This window comes from Lepus europaeus, chromosome 16 (assembly GCF_033115175.1).
Source record: "Lepus europaeus isolate LE1 chromosome 16, mLepTim1.pri, whole genome shotgun sequence".
Lineage (NCBI taxonomy): Eukaryota > Metazoa > Chordata > Mammalia > Lagomorpha > Leporidae > Lepus > Lepus europaeus.
Window position 1 is genome coordinate 19,068,632 of NC_084842.1, and position 24,172 is coordinate 19,092,803.

Consider the following 24,172-nt stretch of genomic DNA (forward strand, 5'->3'; position numbering starts at 1 on the left):
TGAATTTCAATCAATTTACCTTTTTTTTTTTTTTTTTTTTTTTTTACTTTTACTTTTATTTCTTTGAAAGGCAGTTACAGAGAGAGACAGAGAGGGATATTCCATCTGCTGGTTCACTGCCCAAATGAACCAACACAGCAAGGGCCAGGCCAGGACTAAACCAGGAGCCAAGAATTCATTTCATGTCTCCTGGGTGGCAGGGACTGAAATACTTGCCCTTCACCTGTTTCCTTAGAGTGAACAAATTAGCGGCATGCTGGAATTAGAAGCAGAGGGAGGACTCAAACCCAGGCACTTTGATATGGAATGCAAGCATGCCAAGTGGCATATTAACCACCCAAACATATCTTTAAATTCCATTTTTCTGTGAGCTTTTCAAATGAAGCTTGTGCACCAAGGTCAATGGTGATCTTCTTACAAAGAATTAGAATGGTTGCCTAGGTCATTCTGTTAGCTATTAATCTTATTAATTATTATCTACTTGAACAGCACTACCCTGGTGACTTGTATTAAATCATGAAACACCATAATGTAAAAGACATACTGGTAAGAAATGAAGCTGAAATGTTTCTTGTAACTGTAAAAACAAATGAATCCCTACATTTATGGTAAAGTTTAGGCCATATTTAAGAACAAACTTATGTGCTGGCATTGTGGCTTAGTGGGTAAAGCCGCTGCCTGCAGTGCCAGCTTCCCCTATGGGCGCTGGTTTGAGTTCTGGCTGCCCCACTTCCCATCCAGCTCTCTGCTATGGCCTGGGAAAGCAGTGGCAGATGGCCCAAGTCCTTGGGCCCCTGCATCCATGTGGGAGACCTGAAACAAGCTCCTGGTTCCTGGCTTCGGATCGGTGCAGCTCCGGCCATTGCAGCCAAATGGGGAGTGAACCAGCAGATGGAAGGCCTCTGCCTCTCCTCTCTCTCTGTGTAACCCTGCCTTTCAAATAAATAAATAAAACCTTTTTAAAAAAATGAACTTACAGAAAAACAAATAAATCTGAACTCATTATGAAATGTTCCTAATCCTGTGCTGCAAATATTTTGACAGAAGATTGCCCACAGATAATCACCTTAAAGGGGACCAATGAAGAACGCTGTAAGCCACGTGGAATTTTTTTGTGTGGAAATGCTGTGTACACAGAAACTGAATATTCATATTCAGTTAAAGGAGGTTACCAGCCTTTCCACATGTCTAGGAAATGGAAATGCAGAATTACACAAACTATCATTATGAATAGGGCCATTTTTCAAAAAGAATTCACACTGTCATTCCTTTTAATAGCTCCCCAAAATAGCTGGGCCCCAGGTACTCCACTGTGGCCTGGATCAAGTGTGAGGAAGCATTTAAGGGAGGCCAGAAATGGGAATAATGGCGGCTCTCAACAAAGGGTCGGGCGTCTGCAGGTGCAGCTGTAACAGGCGCCAGGACAGGGTGCAGGGCAGATTCCTTGGAATTGTCACGTACAAGCAAGTTATCCACATTGTTCTAGGGAAATTGAAGATGCAATTCTCTTTTTAAGGGCAATACATTTCCAAAGCTGCCAAGCTGAAGGGGTCGAATTTGTGATCCAATACCTGGGAAGTGCTTTAATTTGAGCTAAATAAATGATCCTGTGTCAGTGTTAAGGTGCAATTTCTTACTGCAGAATAGGAAGCCAGAAAGTCAGAAAGACATTTGGTCTTCAGAGCTTGTGGAGGAATAGGAAGCTGCATGTTGGATCTGTCTACATCTGCATTCCTGCACATGCTGGATGAACTGCATTTTTGGCTAGTGCAAAAGACCTGGCTGGAACTGTATTGATTTTTTTTCCTTCTAATTGCTTCTGGGGAGACTTGAGCTGTGAGAGTCAGCTGGGATAGGCACTTAACAGGACAAGTGCTAACCCCTGGATCCATTACCAATTTAAATCTCTATTTCAATTTATAAGACATATTAAGGAATGCATCTAAGGTGTTAATGAAACACTAGGTATTTTTAGTATCAATTTGTGAAATCATAGACAGCTTTAACCACCACACTATCAAGAGTCAGCATTTATGTAGAGCCATCGCTGCTCAGGCACACTCTGCTCTGTTCACTCACAGCTGGTGCTACTAAAAAACTATATGGTAGAGTCAAAAAGGAGCCATGGTAAAAGCAGGGAGATTTCAAAGCAGGCAAATGATATTGGAAAATGTTAACACTGAGCCAGCTAGCATAGTAAAGACAGAACACTAATAGGAATCTCCTCCCCAGGGGTACATAAGTGACTCTCATTAATGATAATAGAGGTACTGAAGGTATTATAGGCAGACTACATTTATGAATAATATACTTGGGGAAAAGACTGAAGGCAACAGCTGGCGTACTGAAGGTAGAAACATCAACAAATTAAAACTAACAAAGAACACTGTTTTGGAAACTGACCTACTATAAGAACTTTTATCACCTTAGTATTTTCAATTTATTAGGCATCTTCTAGAAAACCAACCTACTAATTACCACATTATTTTTCTTTTCTCTCTCTCTCTCTCTTACATACACACTCTATCCATAGCACAAATGTATGGTATTTATATATAAAAATCCACAACTGGTGAAGGAATATTGAATGGAATCACAGGGACTGGCTTTGAATTTTTAACTCTTTCATTTTTGACAATATCCCTCAATTTTTCATCCATCAAATAGGGATAAAACCAGTAATTATCCCAACGGCTCTTCTGAGGATAAGATATGATAATGTATCAAATGTACCTTTTACTGATTGTCAACTGTATAGTTATCAGAGGTTTTACCTTGATCAAGAGAATACTATAAGAATAATCAGAAATCATTCATGACTGAACTGCACCTTCAGCAGAAGTCAAATTAAAGACAAATGAATTTTTCTTATCATTGTATGCATTTCAAAAACTCAAAACATGCATCCTAGTTATACTTTGATTGGACATAAGAAAAATACAGTAAAACATACTAACAAACCACACGTAGGAGTAACTGGAATATTCAGCACAAGCCTCACAAAGTGTTTAATTGTATGGCAGGAATTTTTCTGCATAGTGAAATGCTTACCTTCCTAGCTCAGGCAAGAATACAGCAGACAACCCATTAACAACCATTAAAGTTTGGTGCACACATCTTTGCATTTTATGGTATTAAAATTGGTATACTTTGTACATTTGAACTGGGCATTCAGCATCTATTTTTGTCTAAAGAGAGAAGCAAAGCCTGTCTCCACTAATTTTGGAAATCTGAGCTAGTATTATACACTTGACAATCCATATTTAGTCTAGGATATAAAATGACTTGTGAACTGAATCCTTGCAATTGTGTACATTGGGATTTCCAGTGGACCAAGGCCTGCTGCCATGAGAATCTGCCATACTCTACCTGCCTCCAGAAGAGTGAAACAGGAAGTCACACCAAATTTAACCAGGGATAAATTCTCCACTTATCTCTAGATGTTTACATTAAATTGCTATTCCTTGTTGCTAGTTTGCCAATATTGAGGACTCTCTGGCTGGCTGGCAGATTCCCTGCTATCTCCTCTTTATTTTTCTTTGCAGATTTCGATGTCATGCAGGCATAGACTCGGAGTGTACCACTGACAACGCCAATTTGTTTCAACCCTTCTTGGAACTTGCTCATCAACAGCATCTTGGGCTCATGCTTTGTCCTTCAGAGTTTGCACTCTTGTTTTATTAGCCTGACATTTTGTTCTGACCTTTGTTGACAGCTTCTGGCCTCTGGTGTGCACTCTGTTTAGTCGCTCCTTTTATTTATAACTAATGCTCTTCTGCTCGGCTCAGACAAACTCATTGATTTGTGATCTGGTCACACTTGCATTGCTCTCTCCAATATAAAGTCTTATTCTCTAGCATCTTTCTCTTCATCCATGATGTTTATTTGGTTTCTTGCATTTTCATTTTCCTTTCACTTCTATTTTGATTACAGATTTAAAATATCTGTATTACGCAAGTGAGGCATAGTAGTTGCAGTTCTGTGAACTGTACTGTGTGTCCTGAAAGCATTTTATGACATTACAGGGCATCTTGACATATACACGTCTTAATTGATCCTCACAACAACCCTGTGAGGTAGGTGTTATGATGTCCCTTTTGCAAGAAAGGTAATGGAAATGGTGAGATACACATGGGCACGCTGCTTACAGTTCTACTAGAATCTTGATGCTGTGAGCCTGAGGCTCTGTGATGGAAAGAGCAGTTGTGAAAATGGGGTCTGATCATCAACCCAGAGACACCGTAAAGATGACATATGATTCTACATTTTTCCTATTCCTTTTTTTTTTTTTTTTTGCCTAGCTTTTCCTGCCTTTTATCCTGCCTCATTTCCACCCCTTTCTTTACCTACACAAAATATTTCCAGCTCTAATGAGTACTTCTTTTCCTCCAGGGTCTACACTGGTCACTTAAACCACAAAATACAGAGTGTGTATTTAGAACAAAAAACTGTCAGCATTACTTTTTCCCGATCAAAATATTTTGTAGGAAATGTTTTTGGTTCAAATATGCTGAATTAATTGCCCAAAATCCACTGTACCTCACTTTCAAATTGAAAAAAAAAAAAAGCATATGCTTAATTTGGGGACTATCAAGACAGGAAGGTAAACAAGCAAGTCAAAATCAAATTTTTAAAAACATTATAAGGAATAAAAAGTCATTATCCTCTCTAAGTACACTATAGCTTTGATTTTTCCCCCAGTGTTAACTATGATGTGTCATAGTTGCCTATTTATTTTTCTATGTCTCTCAGGGACAATGCTCAGGCCGGAGGAAATATCTGTCATATTAACTACTATGTTCAGCTCCAGGAAGTATGCAATGAACATACGCTAAATGAATGAGTGAATGAATGATTTAGTGGATGAATTCTAGTTTTTGTCTTCCTTATACTTGGCTGAGAAAAATGTTTCACATGTAAAGAATCCCCATACAATCAAAACACATGAGATTTCTACTAGAACCCAATGGATTAAACTAAGTTCAGCAAAAGTTTAGGTGAGTGGCATTGGAGAGCTCCTGGCATGGCATCACAGGGCTGGTTGGCACAGCATGTCAGTCAGCTCTTGGGAGACACCCAGGCTACAGGGCAGGGATGAGGGTGCGGTACTACAGTGGAAAGTGGTGTGAACATGGCAGCAGAGACCCAAACAGTACCAAGGACGGGAAGAGGAAGCCATGTGGAAGCAGGCTGGACACAGGAATCAAGGTCGTCTGGAGTCACAAAGGTATCTTGGAAGTCAGTTGTGCTGATGACTCGTCCAGAGTTGAAAGGTCTTTTAATGAGATGTAGCAGGTGTCCTGCCCAAGCCATCTGATCTTAAAAGGGCCCTGCCCTAATTCGATCAGGGAGTTAGTTGTACTGGTCCTGACACACACATAAAAGAGGAAATCAATGATTATTTTATTGTATTTAAATCATGCCTGAAAAATAATTTTAAGGTATACTGAAATAATTCAATATAAATGTTAATGTATCAGAATTAAAGATGTGGGGAATCTGGCACTTTCCTACAGTATAAGTTGTTACAACTTTCTGAGCCATTTGCAAGAATTCATTGAATTGTAAGACGCATACAACCTAAACATCATTTATTCCAGAATATTCACTATTAAAATTATTTCCACAAGATCATATATGAGGATGTTGAAAGTAATATTAGTTATTAAAGCTAAAACAAAGCAAACAAAAATTATTAAGTGTTCAAGACTAGGGCATTGAATGTATTATGGTAATTTTGGTACAGTTGTATGAAGATACTTTGAAAAGACTATGGAAATTAGAATGAAAAGATAGTATAATTCAAAGAATTTTAAAATCCATGCATAGTAGAGCCTTCAAAATGTGTAATAAAAATATATGTATAAATTTATACATATAGCTTATGTATAAATTTCAAAAACTTTTGCACCAAAATAAACTTATTTTGTACTTCAATTTTTCCACAAACTTTTTAAAGTTCCCTTCTATATTGGGATAATGAATACTCACTGAAAGAAAAGACGTATAGCCATTAAGTAATGACAGTGACAGATGAGAAGCACATTTAATTAACTGAAGAAAAAGAAATCCTATATAAGATGTGTATGTATAGACATTTCTCTCTCTCTTTTTCTCTCCCACTCTCTCTCTCTGTCTCTGAAACATTATAGGGTTGTTATATACTCTCCAAGCAGAAGGCATGGAGAAGAATCCAGAGGTTGTATACATTTACACATAGAAACACTTCCATTAGTGCTTTCTCAAAGGAAATAGGCATATAAATGTTTAAAAATATGAAAATATCAATAACTAAAAACCTTTTTAACTTTATCTGAACAAGATATTGAAACCTTTTGACAGCCTAAGGTAGCAGAAGACAGTATTGGTGCTCAGTTTACAAACTGCAAAATAAGAAGATCCTTCCTTATCTGCCCAACTTGAGACTAGAATCAATGTTTAGAAGCCTTAGGAAAAGGAGATAAGGAAGAACAAAAGATACAATAAGCTAGAGATAAAGATAAGCTTCCATAGCCCTGGCAACTCATGACTAGAGCCTAGGGAGATTACTGAAGCCATGAACAGGAGTGTCAAATTGTTAAGTCAGCAACAGGAGTCACTGTGTACTTACATCCCATGTGGGATCTGTCCCTAATGTGTTATCTAATGTGCAGTGATGCTAGAACTAGTACTGAAACAGTATTTTTACACTTTGTGTCTCTGCGAGGGTACAAACTGATGAGATCTTTACTAATTATATACTGAATCGATCTTCTGTATATAAAGAGAATTGGAAATGAAAAAAAAAAAAAACCCTGGTGTTAAATTGGAAATGGCATAGAAAATTAATTAATTTAAAAAATATTATGTAGGATCTCTGTCTTCAATGTGCTGTACACTGTTATTTAATGCTATAACTAGTACTCCAACAGTATTTTTTTTTTCACTATGTGTTGCTATATGGCGGCAAACTGTTGAAATCGTTACCTAATATATACTAAACTGATCTTTTGTATATAAAGAGAATTGAAAATGAATCATGATGTGATTGGAAGGGGAGAGGGAGCGGGAAAGGGGAGGGTTGCGGGTGGGAGGGAAGTTTTGGGAGGGGGAAGCCAATGTAACCCATAAGCTGTACTTTGGAAATTTATATTCATTAAATAAAAGTTTAATTTAAAAAAAAATAAAATAAAATACGTAATCTAGGAAACTTTTAAAAACGCATGTTCTCCATGTGGGATCTCTGTCCTTATTGTGTTGTACTATGCAAATTAATGGTAAAACTACTACAAAAAAAAATAAGCATAGAAAGAAGGAAGAGTTCCAAGAGGAGTTCAACTGAAACAAAGGGAGTACACCCAGAAATGGGAGCAAGTGGAGCAAAACAGCAACACCAGCCAGAAGTGAATATATTAATGGATAAATGGACACAAAGGAGAAGTGAGACAATAGACCATTCCAGTTATCGCAATATTAGTAATAACAGTAACAGTCATTAAACGAAGTACTCAGAGAACCCACAACACTCTTCCATCCAACACTGAAAGCTTACACGTTACACTCCCACCACACTGGTAGTCACACCAGGTATCCCAACTTGTCTACCTGTAGTGTCCAACCATACTATTCGCTAAGGCATAGAAATCAATGCCTTGTGTTTTTAGATCAATGATTATAACTGAAACCTGTGAGATTTTGGTACACCAAAAGACAAGTCATAGTCCATCTAAAACAGATCCCTGAATGAATAAAAATTATGATTGCTCTGATTGTATCAGCTACTCCACAAAACAGGCACACAAAACATGGGGCTGCTAATGGGAATGCAGGGGAGGAACACCTTGATTCTTAGAAGCCCACTGGGGAGTCCCCATTGCACTTCCTAACCCTTCATCCTGTGAGTACAGATTTGGCTGAGACATACAACAAATGACTTATTGAAGGGCAGCTTGAAGACACCTCATCCTCTATTTGTTAGGATACAATTTACAGATTCCAACATGAAGTCAACATTCTATTGACAAGTATTCCCATTGTAAAACCTATTCTGTTGTAGGTTTGAAAGCTTAGGACAAAGAATATCACTTTTAAGATTTTAGTAAAACAAAACCAAAAATGTTACGTGTTTGAGGATAATCTCTCAGGGTTCTTGGGTTGTCTGAGTTCCTATCTAGAAGATTCCAGTTAGCTTGGTTAGTAGGTAAGGAGGCTGTAATTGTTTTATTCATAAGTATGATTTCCCTTCAGTGGATAGAAACTGACTTGAAAAACTGAACAATTTTCTCTGTGGAATTTTTAGAAAACAGTCTTCATCACAAAAACAAAATACAAATGCTTAGGGGATTGAAAGAATTGTGTAATTTAATCTGTTTTACTTCAGTTAGCATGCTCACAGAGAACTGTGGCTGATATCCACAGAATTTTGTGGTTTTGTGCTGCAATACAACATTTGTCTCAAGCCCACATCACTAACCTCACAATCTTATTAATTCACAGAAAAATATACACAGAAAATGAGACGCCGTAAACTTACTCAGGATGCTTCCACTGCCTTTTTCCCCTTTTTGGCCTTTTGGTCCAGGATTTCCTTGAGGAAAAGAAAAGCACCAAAAATTGTTTTAAATCAGAGGAATTCACAACGCTTGCTTTCAATGGACACACATCTAAAATGTCAATGTGAAACAACCTACAAATATTGAAATATTATGATGTTGGCATTAATAGTATGAATGTAGGATTGTGCTACTATCTCCAAGTTATTCATAAGGTAGGCACTGTCCTATTTTCCTGAAACAGCCAAAGTTGAAATAGAAGTAGTCTGCTTTATGATACTCATTCTTCTTTCCCTCCCTTCATTTCTTTGTGTCTTCATCCCATGCCCCAGTGTCTCTCATCTCATTCTAAACTTCTTCTATTCCCATGTCAATTTACTGAGCTCATTTTCTATTTCTTCAGGGCAGAACTCCCAAAGGTTGGCTGTAAGTGAAATTCTGGGAGTGCTAAGATTATGATGACCTCAGTCTTAGGGGAAGACAGAAAGTCCTGTGTCTGGATTTCACCCAACAGCTAAAAGGATTTAATTTAAAAATTATATACCTTGGGATGCACACTGTGGTGTAGGAGGGTAAGCTGCCTGTGCTACTAGCATCAGAGTGCTGGTTCAAGTCTTGGCTGCTCTGCTTCCATTCCAGCTCTCTGCTAATGTATCTTAGAAAGCAGCAGAGAAACTTGGGCCCAGGCCACTTTATGAAAGACTAAGATGACATTCTTGGCTCTGGACTTCAGCCTGGCCCATACCTGGCTGTTGAGATCATCTGGAGGAATAAACCAGAGGATGGAAAATCTCTTCATTGCCCCACTCCCCACCTCCTTCTGTCCCCCTCTCTGTCGATTTGCCTTTCAAGTAGATAAATAAATTTTTAAAAACACAGACTTTTCAGTAATAATTTTCAAAACTCTTGTCTTATTTCTCTCTACCAGTCACTGTTTGTGTATTCAAAAGCCTTTAAGCCTTCTAAGCTGAATTTATTCTTCTATAAAATGAAAATATAACTTTCTTTTCAATGTTGCCTTAAAAATTACCAACAATGTTTATAAAGCACCTGGTCCATAAGAGATAGCAGCTCTCCCTATGAATAGTTCTATTACTCATATCCCAAAGCTTAGCTGGAACCCACTCTCTGAGATTTTATTCTCAATGAGTGATACAAAAAGAATTTTTCACTTTTTATGGAATAAATATTTTAACATGTTAATAATATTTATTTATTAACTTTTTGTTTCTCTAATTTACATAGTCTTCATTTGTGTTTTGTATTGAACTTTCACCCTCATATACTTTTATAATTTTAATTTTAATTAGTTTTTAACAGATTCAATGAGATTTGTAGATACAATTCCAAGAACACAATGATACTCCTTCCTTCCTCCCTCCCTCCACTGCTTCCCCTCCTAACCTCTTTTCTTCTCCCTTTCTTTAAATTTTTCAGATAACATGTTTTTAAATTTGCATTTCAGTATAAAGGTTTAATATGTCACCAAATAAGAAGGTTAACAAGTAAAAAGCAAAAACACCCTAGTTTGGTGGGAATACAGACAATGGCTATAAACAAAAATTGAATGGAAAAATGACCATTTCACCCATATAAGTAAATTTTAAAGCAATCACATAATTGAAACTATAGTATAGAGAATGTTCTTTGAGATTAATTTACCAAATTTTAAAAATATAATATATAATGGGTAGCACAAGACTTGAGGCAGGAGGGAGTTAAAAAAGTATTTTATCCCCAACTGTAACTTTACTTTGAAGATTTAAGGAAGTTATAATAATTATTATTTGAAGATAATTTCTTTTTTTTTTTTTTTTGTACAAGCAGAGTGGACAGTGAGAGAGGGAGACAGAGAGAAAGGTCTTCCTTCCGTTGGTTCACCCCCCAATGGCCACTGCGGCCGGCACACTGCGCTGATCCGAAGCCAGGAGCCAGGTGCTTCTCCTGGTCTCCCATGCGGGTGCAGGGCCCAAGCACTTGGGCCACCCTCTAATGCACTCCTGGGCCACAGCAGAGAGCTGGACTGGAAGAGAAGCAACCGGGACAGAATCTGGCGCCCCAACCAGGACTAGAACCCCGTGTGCAGGCGGATGATTAGCCTATTGAGCTGCGGCGCCATGAAGATAATTTCTAATATTCTGTTTCTAATTCAGAGAAGATAATGTGATGAATAAGCTTAATATCATCATTTCAGCACCAATCTCACAATCAGAAAAGAGAAAGAAACCTTGCATTATTCTTGAAAGTCTTTCCATACAGCAGTTTGTCTTTGATACTTGGGAACAAAAATGCTCAAGCTCAAGCAATGACCCGGTGATGATTTCTTGCTCATTTGTAGCTTAATATAATAGAAAGCTACATGTACATTGAACCAAAAAGAATTTGAAGCAAAATCTTATCCTGATTTTCAAGGGATACTAAATGATCATTGCTATTTAAGATAGATTATAAGCCAACAGAGCATTTTAACTTTAAACCCAGAGTACATATAACATATTTTTCTTACTTGAAAGAATTATTGAGAATTCTCTTGGAATCTATAACTAACCTTGAAATTGTGTCAAATTTAAGGTTTAAAATGTGTTCATCTATTGAACACAAATTGCTCAGTCAATTCAGCAAACCCTGGGTGATGTAGACAATTTCAAACAAATTAACAAACAGTTCTCATATTTATTGCCCTCAAAGGCCTGATCCAAGCTGGACTGTTTTAGAGTTGGTATCACATAAATGTAATTCATCTGCATCATCATGTTTCTAGTGGAGACTAATGATAGGCTGCTTATGTGTGGCTTGCTGATTGTTCTCCAAGCCTAGTTGGCGTTGACAGTTCATGAAAACCGATATTGCCAGCAATTATGTAGTCTACCTGTTACAACTGTTAAAATCTCAAATATGGCAACATCAAATAAATCTGAGCATGTATAGTAACACTGATTCTCATTCATTGCTGGTGAGTATCCAAAATGGCAGAATCACTTTGGAAAACAGGTTAACAGTTTCTTTCAAAGCAAAACATAGATTTATCATGTGACCTAATAACTACATCCCTAGGGGATTTCTTGTCCATGCCAAAAAACTGCACACAAAGACTTATAGCGGCTTCATCCATAATTGATAAAACCAGAAGGCATCTAAGATGTCTTTCAATAGGTGAAAGCGATATTACTGAGTAATAAAAAGAAATGAGCAATCAGGCCATGAAAAGATAGGGAGAAACCTTAAATACATACTGTGGCAAAGTGAAAGAAGCTATTCTGAAGACTGTGCACTGTATGATTTCAGCTATAGGACATTCACGACTAGACAAAGCTATGAAGATAGTAAACAGATGAGTGATCATCAGGGATTTGTTGGAGAGTGAGTTTGGTGACGAGGAAGGTGATCTTTAGGACAGTGAAACTATTCTGTACAATACTGTAGTGATAAATATACAACATTATATATTTGCCAAAATCTATGAAACATAGAATACAGAGTGGTCCCTAATGTAAATCAAGTGCTTAAGCTAATAATAACATATTAATATTGCTTCATTAATTGCTACAAATTAGCCAAACTAGCATTACATGTTAATAATAGGAGGAACTATATATAGATAGGTGATATATGTGGAAGCTGTATCTTACTATGCAATTTTTTTGTACTAACCTAAACCACTGTTAAAAAAAAAAAAATCTATGTAAAATACCTTGGTGATAAGAATCCTGTTCTTTTGGTAATAATCTACCTTGAAATCCAATTTGAAACAATAAACCTACTCCTTTCTAAAACTGCTGCTCAGAGTTCACAATTTGAGCTTAGGGCATTGGCACAAGCAGTGAAGAAAAAAAAATCATCAAGAGAGTGAATGTTAAAGTGTAGAACCATGTGGCTTGCTACACATTAATAAATAATAGTGGGCAGTTTATTTTTCACAGCATAGAATTCCAGGTTTGTCTGTATTGGGAAAACAGGAATTGAGCAGGCTTTGAAAGCCAGTTGTGGTTTCAAGGGTGTTTACATGTTGCTTGTTGGGTTTTCTTTGCCAGTCTTCCCACTATCTTTGTTCTAAGATACTCTAAGGTACTCTGATGGTATGTGAGTAAATTAACTGGCATCTTTACTACTAGGCCAAATACCTAACCTGGTTATCATTTTTTTTTAATCCAAGAATTTTAAAAGCCTGTCTATGATTTGGTATTTCTTCTGTATCCTCAAGAACAAGCAGACAAAGTAACACAATACCTGTCCTCCCACTCTTCCCTGATTGTCCTGGATATCCTCGGCTTCCCGGAAAGCCAATAGATCCTCGATCACCCTTAAGACCTGGAGGACCTGCATGGTTAATGGGGAAGAAGATGCAGGCACCAATTAATTTTTCATACATATTTGAGAGTACAACGAAGTCATGTAATTTCATTAATGAATATGGAATAAGTGAATCTCCAAACAGAAGTGCTTTCCTAGAATTCCATCTGTGTCACAGAAAGATAATGTATAAGTAATAAGTACAAACATTAATGCATTTGGTATGCTGTAGATATTCAATTAAAAACATTGCTAGTTGAAATTAAGTACGTGCAAAAAAAATAAATATTGAAGTTTTAATCAGAAAGCTTATGTAATCAGGAATCTGCAAATGGTAGGATTTTGCTAGACCTAAATCAAACAATACAAATACACATACACATATACATACTACATATATTTATTTATAGGTATATATTTTATACTATACAAGTTTTGGGTTTTATATGCATATATGAAAACTGTAAACCACCACTTCTTTTTTAATCATTTATCTCTACAGTGACCATGAAAACCACATATAAAATAAATATTATGTTCATAGAAAATGAAATACTTTATCTGATATTCAATGTGCTTCATCTGACTTTAAATGCCATTATTAGCTAAGTAAGATCCAACTAGTCAAATTTTCAATTGACTCCTTGGAGAGGAATATTGCAAGAAATAGAATATAGATTTTTCTACTGTTAAATTTTTAAAACATTGCCTGTAGTGTGCAAGTTACAGGAGGCAATGTTTATACATATTAATTTGTAAAAAAAATTTTTATGGATCATTTATAAAATTGGGCAACTTGGCCTCTAAGAAATGTTCAGTTTAAGAAGGATTATTTGAAAGAGTTAAGAAAAGAAATATTATCAAGTCCAGTGTAAAACTTTAATTCCAACAGAAATTAAGCATATTGACAAATAATGAAACAACAAAGTATGTTTAGAAATATTAATAAAACATTAGTGATGTCAGGAGATAATTCCTCCAGAGGCATGATTCCTATGGTGCAAAGTTCAGGCTATGTAAGAAAAGTAAATAGTACTGGTTGATGATGGAAGTTTGCAGCCAGAAGCACATTCAGTTCTCTAAGAATCATATGTAAGTAGCCCCTCTTATGCCCACTGGTCATGCTAGCTTATTATTAATCCTTAATCCTTCCTGGGCAAAAATAGTTGATTAGATGGCCTGTAAAATGGTTTCCTCAGAAACCAAGGGGGTAATCCTTCTTTGCAGCATTTTGCAATGGGGTAATAACTTTAAATGTCCCAAAAGGACTTGCGATGAGATGAACTCTTCGTCATGACATACCCCTCCCTTCTATAATTACTTATCATACTGTATGCGCTGTGAAGGCAGAGACTCTGAATTTGTTGTGAGTACTCCACAGTAGAGGACACCAGGTTTGTGGAAAATGATCAGTACATATTTCCTGAATGAAAGGTCATTCTCCCCTGGCATGCTTGCAAGGAAATGGTACTCTGAAGTGAATTTCTATGGTATTATTTTCAGATAAGGCATAATGTGACATAATACCCAACCTGGGCCATGAGCAATGACTGTGATACATTTAATGTATTCATGATTTAAGACCACAAGGATACTCACTAAACTTTCTCAGATATTCATATCATCCTGTGAGTCTAGGTGAGTTTGAGTTGGTCAAGTTGAGTTTTGTGTGATCAACTGGATGTACACTTGAAGACTCAATGAATTTGCTCTGACCACAACATGCAATTACTTTGATTACCTATCATACACTCTCTATTTCCTGATGTCAGTACCAACTATGAAGCAATTAGGCAGTCTGGCAGAGAGGGAAACAATGCAGCAGTCAAAGAGGGAAGAATCTGTTAGGATAGATGCTTTCCGGCTTGAACATTTTTGCTGCCATGCACCAACACAAATGGCAACCTGATAACCTAAGATAGTCAATTTATCACCCCAGCAACTACATCTATCTCCCTTTCATGAAAAATTGGATAGTGCCTATTTGTGTAAATCAGCAAGTAGCAAAAGTAACAAAGTAACCCTCACTAAAAGACTCAAAGAGCCTTTGTAATGGCGTCTCTTTCTAGCATTAACAAAAGCTGAAACTTTTAAATCCATTTTTCTATTTCATACATCCATAGTTTAGAAAGAGCTGCAAAAGATGCTCCCAAGATGAAGCTTTGTACAGCAAGTTGTAGCACAGACAGAACTGTTATGGTTGAGTTATAAAGCTTTGACAAGTGCAGTTTATAATGGAGGAGCTGACAGACCCTTGACAATAGCAGCTCTGGCAGTTGATATAATACTGATTGCTTCCCCTGTTTAGGACATTAATGCACCATCGCTAAGGTCTGCTGAGTGCAGTCAAATGCAACGGATTTTTTCTGAATGAAATTTTTACTTGATGGTACTTTCAAAGACACACAAAAACAACCCATCTAGCATATGAGAGTCTTTTAAAATATTTTCAAAAACGCTTCTTGATAAAAGTTTCATATATTGCTTTTTAAGCATGATGATGTAAAAGTCAGGCAGGTGTCAAATTCCTGCTTTTCATTTTCAAAAATTGTTTTTCTAATGTAACTCAATACATTGATTGGAAAGTAGAACGTTTTATGAAATCAAAAGACAGAAAAATAAGATGAAATATATGTTTAGGCATTTTTGGCAGCACAAACCATTCTAATTATAATTAGACTATGTAATGCATTCCCTACTTTCAAACTGCATGAGAGTATCTGATTTCTAGCCAGTGTAATATGACAATCGTGTTACCGTTATTGTCTTTCTCAACTTTGAAGAGCAAAGAAAGTTCACACACTCTATCCTTTCTGTGTATTCTGTATCTTCTTTCAAAATATTGCTTTCAAGATTGCATCACAGAAGAAAATAATTTTAAACATTTTTTTCTAGGTAAAATACACGGAATGGCTCTGACAGCAATGGTAAAAAGTCTTGTATATTCTAGCCAATATTTACATTCAAATTCTGTGAGTTTAAATATATATACTCCAGTCAAGAACTATATAAGAAATACTACCCAAACTTTCCCTGACTCACATTTTTTGTACTTATTCAATCTGAATATGATTTTTAATTCTCTGTCACGTGGTACCTAAGTTTAGTCTGCTATATACTATTTGCAACCCACAACAGAGTTGATGCTCCCTAGATATAAGAACAATGCCATTTGGTGACAATGGCTCACATATTTAATTGTCTTCAACAATCAAGATTTAATGCTTATCAGTAAGTGTAGTATACAATATTACTTGATTAGGCTTCACATCTCCCCCAACATACATGATGCCTACACGCATGCACGCACACACAGAGTAAACAAATGAAATAGTCATCCTCGCCTCACATACATGAGAACAAGCAGGTGCATCTTCTAGTCTCAAAGCATAGGATGAAGTAGTTACTGTTACCATACCTACTGGACCTGGAACGCCTGGTGGACCACCTTCTCCAGTTGGACCTCTATCTCCTTTTTCTCCAGGGGGCCCAGGAGGACCTTTAAAAAAATGTTACAATTGCGGGTTATAGTTGTAAAGCATAGGTAAAATTGATTTGTCACCTGTCAAGACAGTTATGTTAAGAAATCTAAAGCTATTTATTTTTTTGTGCAGTAACATAGAATGAGTAAGACTGACCTTCTCAAAACAGACGAATACTTTGCTATTGAGTACTGTAGTGTCTTGTAATAATGAGGACACAGTCCCAAATTAAACAGCCCAAAATGTATCAAAAGTGCATATGTGTACCTGACAAGTTTCTAGGTTCTAAGAATCTAAGAGGAAGAAAAGGCCCTAGAAGAGCACAAAGCTATATATTTGTGGGTTTGTTTGTTTGTTTGTTTTTGTTTGTTTGTTTTTTTTTTTTTTTTTGGACAGGCAGAGTGGACAGTGAGAAAGACAGAAAGGTCTTCTTTTTCCGTTGGTTCACCCCCTAGTGGCTACTGCAACCCGCGTGCTGTGGCTGGCGCACCGTGCTGATCCCAAGCCAGGAGCCAGGTGCTTCTCCTGGTCTCCCATGCGGGTGCAGGGCCCAAGCACGTGGGGCATCCTCCACTGCACTCCCGGGCCACAGCAGAGAGCTGGACTGGAAGAGGAGCAACCGGGACAGAATCCAGTGCCCCAGCCGGGACTAGAACCCGGTGTGCTGGCTCCACAGGCGGAGGATTAGCCTAGTGAGCTGCGGCACCGGCCACAAAGCTATATTTTTAGGAAAGGTCTTCAAAGTGTTAAGAGGGGGCAGCATCGTGGCACCACTGCTTGCACATCTGGTGTCCTACAACAAAGTGAGTCCCAGCTTCCTGCTCATGTTCCTAGGAAGGTAAAGGACAACGCACAAGAGCCTGGGCCCCTGCTACCAATGTGGGAGGCCCCAATGGAATTCCTGGCTCCTAGTTTTGGTCTGGTCCAGACCGAGCTGTTGTGGCCATTTGGGGAGTGAACCAGCAGATGGAAGATCTCTCTGTCTCTGCCCTTCACTCTGTCACACTCTGTCTTTCAGATAAATAAATAAATATGTAAATACATCTATATTTTCAAAGTTTTTCATGGAGAATACATAGTCTTTTTATCAACATTTGTCAAAGAAATTTTCGAAGTATTTCATATTGTGTAAATACTGGGAAGATTTTACTGTACTGCATCGATGCTATCTGGGAGACGTGCATGTGGACTTACAACACATATGTGAGGGCTCCAAAAGCAACACAAATCAGACATTGGAGACATCTAAAAAGTGTGTTTGTAAACCTCACCAGAAACTCAGATATTTGTCAGGGAGATGGAAATTTTCATGAATGACAAATGCTGAAAGGGAATTATTGAGGGACTAAGATTTAAAGGGGGCTATTTGAAGAATGAGTACAATGAGAAGAGAAATGGGGATGTGGAAGAGTCGTAGAGAAAGACAACAAGGTCAAAATAAATACAGGGATATATTTTTAAATCAAGTACTAGGTGGAATACCCAGACCAATTTAGATAGTATAAAATAAGATGAAGTATTAGCAAGGAAATTTGCTTGATTTCACAATTTACCACATGATCTCTGAAAGCTGAGTTTGAAAAATGATTTAATAATTTGATTTTGTGTCCAGCAAAATAGGTATCTGGTGATCACATCTTTAGAATGATTATACTGAATATCTTTAGAAATTAAAAATACTTCTGTCTGCATTCCCTTTTCACACGGAGTATATAAGACAAATATTCTTCCCTTTATCTAAACAGGACATTTAACTTTCTTTTAAATTCCAAAAGGAAGAAACAAATGTGGATGTACCATAAAGTAATATGATAGTAATGTTTTCAAACAGGTATTCTAGCACCCTGGAAAGCCACAGATGATAGCTCAAGTGCTTGGATCTCTGCCACTTAGATGAGAGACCTGGACTTCGGCCTGGTCCAGCCCAGCACCAGCTATTGTGGGTCTTTGAGGATGGGGCATCTTTCTCTGTCTGCCTATCTCTCTTGCTTCCTTTCAAATAAAATAAATAAAAGTTTTTGAAGAGGCATTCTCAATTGCTGTGGTTTGGTTATTTGTAGATTGCAAAGACAATGTACAGCTATATTTAGCATGTTTGGTTAAGGAGTCTGTTGAAATCTTTACTTAGTATATACAAAGTTGATCTTCTGTATATAAAGATAATTGAAAATGAATCGTGATGAAGAATGGGTTGGGAGAGGGAGTGGGAGATGGGATGGTTGCGGGTAGGAGGGAGGTTTTTTTTGGGGGGAAGCCGCTGTAATTCCAAAGTTGTACTTTGGAAATTTATATTTATTAATTTATTATTTATTATATTTATTAAATATAAATAAAAAATTTAAAAAGAGTATTTGTTACAAATTTAATAGGGTGGGGAGACAAAATACCTGAAGAATTCTAAGTAAGGATCATACAAAGATTATCTCATGAATAAGTGTATCCTGTTCATTTTCTTTTCTTCTTTTGACATCCTTGTCCCTATTTCTATTTATCTGATCTAATTTTCTAAGGTCCAATGTGGGTTTAATCAGTTCATGACATCCTTGCTCTTCTCAATGGCATAGTCTCCCTTTCTCTTCCTATGTAATATTAAACAGCAATAATCTACTGTATTTTAGAAGAGGAATTCAATTATAGAAAATATAAAAGCCGAAATCCTACATACAGTCTTAAAAATAATGCAAATATAATGTAAAATTTCATCATTCTAAGAGAAAAACCATTGAAATTTCTTTCCTCTGGGTGTGTGTATGTATGTGAATTTTTGGCTCTTTTTTTTAAACATAATTGTCATATAAACCCCATACTACAGGCATTAAGCAATTAACTAGTGAACCATTTCAAGCTCTAGCTTGATGTTGGCATACATATATTTAGGTGTTGCACCAAAGAAGTTTCTGATTCTACATCAATTGGAATCAGTGTGAATCTTTGTTCTATGCGGAAGAATTTAGTTCTTCCCAAGAAAGGGAGTACGGTTTCTACAACCATGAACGCAGCTTCAGCTCATTCATCACAGCACAGTGGCAGTGAAGGGACAAGCCTCCATCTTCAGCTTGAGTTTGGTTGAACAAACTGAAGAGAAGCAAACCATCACACTCAAGAATGGTGTTTGAAAAAAAAAAAGTGCACTGATACTTCAGTTTAATAATCAGGGCTCTAAGCAAGATACAGATCTTATAGGAATAACTAAAATGTGTAAATCAAGAAACAGAGACACACAGATGAGCCCAAGGTATTTAGTCTCTGAGATTGAGTTTTCTTTTTTTTTTTTTTTTTTGGTAAATGAGGGATGAAACTCTTTATCAACTATCCTTTCAATTATTTTGCATGGAACTTTGGGGGTTGCACACAACACTCATTTTGGAATATTAGTTCAGTCACAATAAATATATATCTATTTAATTTTATAAAGTTTAAAGAACGTTCCTTGTATTTTTATATCAAAATAGTAATACCTGGTATCTAATCTAAAGTAAGAAAGCCAGGTAAATATCTCTAACTAGATATTTAAAATATCCCTAACTGGATGTTGGAAATTATACTTTTTTGCTATTTTATATTTTATGTAGCATTAATATACCTCTACTAGGGAACTTAAAGAAGTTTGTGGAAAATGGAATTAAAATATGAATTTATTCTGGTGCAAAACTCTTTGAAAGTCATAGTTTTTTATGATATGAGTTTTTTGTGAACTTTTTAAAGACTGTATGTAGGATTTTGGAGTTTTTTATTTGTTTGTTTGTTTGCTTTGCACCCAAAGAAGCAGATTCTTTAATTCTTCATAGTATAATTTTTTTTTTATATATTGTTATGCCTCTTTTACTACCACCAACAAAACGTAGAAAGAATCTCATTAACATGCTTTCAGTTTCTTTTAGATATTCTGGGGGAGAATGGAAATACACAAATCACATAGGAAGAAGCTATGCTCAGCTTTGTGTGTGGAACTTTTGAGAACCTTGTCAACATCATGCTGTCCCTGTAACTTTCCAAAGCTAGTCCCCCTACTACCCTTCTACTGTAGCACACAACCTCATCCTCCTGCAGCTAGACTAGTGATAGAGGTGTTTATCTGGTGTTGAAATATTTTGTCTATTTCACACAAATATTTTCTTTGGTGCTGGCTTTTGTATATAAAAAGTGTGTTTGAAAACACAATTTTGAGTGGAGTCAAGAAGGAATGGAGGTATAGGAGAAGAATATTTCAAACATACTCCATGAACTACAAAGAAATGCAGTCTTATATTCTATCAAAGAACAAAAGAATGAAAGACTTGGAGTTAAGAGACCGAAAGGCTATTGTTTGCTTGTTCTTCATTGCTATTTAGCTTCTTCAAAATTCTGAACCATAAACATATCAATAACCAGGAAAAGAATGAAGCATTCCAAAAGAAAGAGATCTACCATAGAAGACTTCAAACACTGCAGAGAGGAATGCATGCCTTCTGAGGAGGCAGTGGCCTTTTTGCAATCTATAGTTTCCCTTTGGGAAGCCTGCAATCTAAAAATGGGTTTGTATATACAGTCTGGAACCTTGAGATATGAAATAATTAAAATTGTTTGGTAGAATGGTGTAAGAAATTTTGCAAGAACATGCAGAGGGTAGAGAAATACATAAAATAAAAACAAGTAGTAGCCTTGGGAGATATAAAAAAAGTAATTAAAACATCTAGCTCTGAAACCTGGAAGAGCAATGTTGTTGCACTGATAAGGAGGTGTTAGTTTCACTTATACAACACATATGTAATTGCTCACTCACTGTATTCAAGACACTCTAATAGGTGATGGGTATGTACAGGTGGGCAAGAGAGACAAGACACGACTTTGTGGAGCTCACATTTGATTTGAGAAGATAGATTATTAAAAATAAGCTAATGCATATATGAAATAATTTTATATACTGGTAAGTACTATGAGGTAGTCAAAGCAAATAATGATACAGATATTTGGGAGTGAGAATGTGAATGGGGAGATGGAGGAGTCATCTCTAAAAACGCAATTTTGGGGCCGGCGCCGTGGCTTAACAGGCTAATCCTCCGCCTTGCGGCGCCGGCACACTGGGTTCTAGTCCCGGTCTGGGCTCCGGAGTCTATCCCGGTTGCCCCTCTTCCAGGCCAGCTCTCTGCTATGGCCCCGGAAGGCAGTGGAGGATGGCCCAAGTCCTTGGGCCCTGCACCCGCATGGAAGACCAGGAGAAGCACCTGGCTCCTGGCTTCGGATCAGCACGGTGCGCCGGCCGCAGCGGCCATTGGAGGGTGAACCAACGGCAAAAAGGAAGACCTTTCTCTCTGTCTCTCTCTCTCACTATCCACTCTCCCTGTCAAAAAAAAAAAAAAAAATTAAAAACGCAATTTTGAGTGGAGCCAAAAAGGAGTGAAGGTATAAGTAAAGAATATTTTAGGCCGGTGCTGTGGCTCACTAGGCTAATCCTCTGCCTGCGACGCTGGCACCCCGGATTCTAGTCCCAGTCGGGGTGCCGGATTCTGTCCTGGTTGCTCCTCTTCCAGTCCAGCCTGGGAGGGCAGTGGAGGATGACCCAAGTCCTTGGCCCTACACCTGCATGGGAGACCAGGAGAAGCACCTGGCTCCTGGCATCGGATCAGCACGGTGCCCCGGCCACAGCGTGCTGGCCACAGCAGCCATTGGGGGGTGAACCAATGGAAAAGGAAGACCTTTCTGTCTCTTTCTCTCATTGTCCACTCTGCCTGTCAAAAAACAAACAAACAAACAAACAAAAATAAACCCAAATATTTCAACAGGAAGAGGAGTCTAGAGCTCATTACAGACCACATAAAGTGAAACTAGCACTTCCTCCTTTTCTTTTTAAAGATTTACTTATTTGTTTGAAAATCAGAGTTACAGAGAAAGAGAGAGAGATAAGGGGGGGGGGGGGTCTTCCATCTGCTGATTTACTCCCTAGATGACTACAACAGAGCCAGAAGCTTCATCTGGGTCTCCCACTTGGGTGGCAGGAGCCCAAACACTTGAGCCACCATCCATCCAATGCTTTTCTCAGGCCATCAGCAGGGAGCTGACGGAAGTGTGTGGAGAATTCCACAGGAATTTAAAAACGAGTCACTGATCACCACTTACTTGAAAAGGAGATGAACTGTGGAAACACAGTAAAACATTGAGTTGAAAAGTTATCACAAGCCACAAAAATAAAAGTAAAGTGGAGTTATAAGTCAGGAGCTGAGGCAATGCCTAACAGCTGTTAGGGAGAAGCTCCTAATCATACCAAGCAGACATCTCTGGGCAGTCAGATAACAGTGTGCTACGGACAACACCCTCCTACCCACGCTGACTGGACCGTTCAAACATAAGTAAGTGAGAACAGTATTGACTGGACTGTTCAACTATAAGCAAGGAGGAGCCATCCTTGATTGGACAAGCTGGAGGATGGCAAGCTGGAGAACTGCTGACAATGAGGATAAAAAGGGAGCCCTTGCACCACTCTTCATCCTCTTGGGGATCGTGTGTGTGTGTGTGTGAACCTCTGGATCTCCATCATCTGGAGCTGAAGTGGCAGCCCTTTACTCTGCACGGAGCAGATAGCGGCACAAGCCGACAATGTACAAAGGGCCCGGTGTGTGTGAACCTCTGGATCTCCATCATCTGGAGCTGAAGTGGCAGCCCTTTACTCTGCACGGAGCAGGTGGCGGCACAAGCCGACAATGTACAAAGGGCCCGGTGTGTGTGAACCTCTGGATCTCCATCATCTGGAGCTGAAGTGGCAGCCCTTTACTCTGCATGGAGCAGATAGCGGCACAAGCCGACAATGTACAAAGGGCCCGGTGTGTGTGAACCTCTGGATCTCCACACATCCGGAGCTGAAGAGGCAGCCCGCTACTCCGCATGGAGCAGGTGGCGGCACAAGCCGACCTGCAGAGCTGTCCCTGAGCTGTAACCCCACTGTCTGTGTGAGTGTGTATGTGTGTGGCCCAGTGCGTGCGAACCTCTGGATCTCCTCACACTTGGAGCTAAAGTGCCAGCTCGCTAGCCCCCTTGCTAAGCGACACAAGGCGACTATGGGATCAAAACTCCAGCTGACCACAAAGCCGGACCAGGCCTCTCAGCAGGACACCTCTCCAACTTCTTGCCTGGCCGTCCGCTTGGGAACTTTGAGCCTACTGCCCAGAGTGACAGCCTTCCCACAACTTCCTGCCTGTAAATGATCCTAGATCCATCTCTGCCGAGACATGGATCTCTGGACCTTGAACACTGACACTCTTTTTCATAAACATGATACGAGCCTTGAAAACACAGCTTTTACAAATAATGTTAGTCATGTGTAATATAATATAACTATGTTTTGACCCTATGCAAGGTATCTGTAAATAATGCTGGAGACCTTTATGTACATATACTATTATAATTAGATAGCCCTCAAAATTACTTTAACACTGTATACAGTGATCTATGGATTAATGAATAAGTTCAAGTAGTATTATGGATATTGATATTAATGGTGTTGATTCCAGTAGTCCTCTAGTCATTAAGAAAATAGAGTTACTCTGATAGTTAAGTATTATAGTAAGTTAAGTTATTAAGTAAGATAGTTATTATTATAGTAAGTTAAGTAGATGATAAGTAGTTATGTTATACTAAGTAATTCAGTAAATGTGTTAAGTTAGCTATAAGTTATGATAAGTGACATTATTAATATTATTGATAGTGATATTAGTGATAATGATAAGTATGTTAAGTAATTATGTTAAGTTAGGTGATTAGGCCAAGTAGTTAAGCAAAGTAGTTACGTTAAGCTAAGTAGCTAAGTGAAGTAGTTAAGTCACATTAAGTAGTGGTGTTAAGTTTATTGATAAGTGTATTAAATAGTATAGATTGATAAGTATATTGGTACTGATA

At 37.8% G+C, this 24,172-nt stretch overlaps 1 protein-coding gene across 8 annotated transcripts in view; it reads right to left on the bottom strand.

Annotated features, from left to right (window-relative positions):
- Nucleotides 1–24,172, bottom strand: part of MSR1 (macrophage scavenger receptor 1) — a 109,236-nt gene that overhangs the window by 24,309 nt on the left and 60,755 nt on the right. For 7 of the 8 annotated variants that reach the window (XM_062213419.1, XM_062213413.1, XM_062213418.1 and 4 more), the window contains 3 exons: nucleotides 16,240–16,320; nucleotides 12,759–12,848; nucleotides 8,513–8,566 (listed from right to left, as the gene is read on the bottom strand). In XM_062213419.1, coding sequence (XP_062069403.1) covers nucleotides 8,513–8,566; nucleotides 12,759–12,848; nucleotides 16,240–16,320 — 225 coding nt within the window. Of the gene's footprint in view, nucleotides 1–2,984; nucleotides 5,368–8,512; nucleotides 8,567–12,758; nucleotides 12,849–16,239; nucleotides 16,321–24,172 lie in introns of those variants that run through there. The other variant, XM_062213420.1, reaches the window with a different exon arrangement.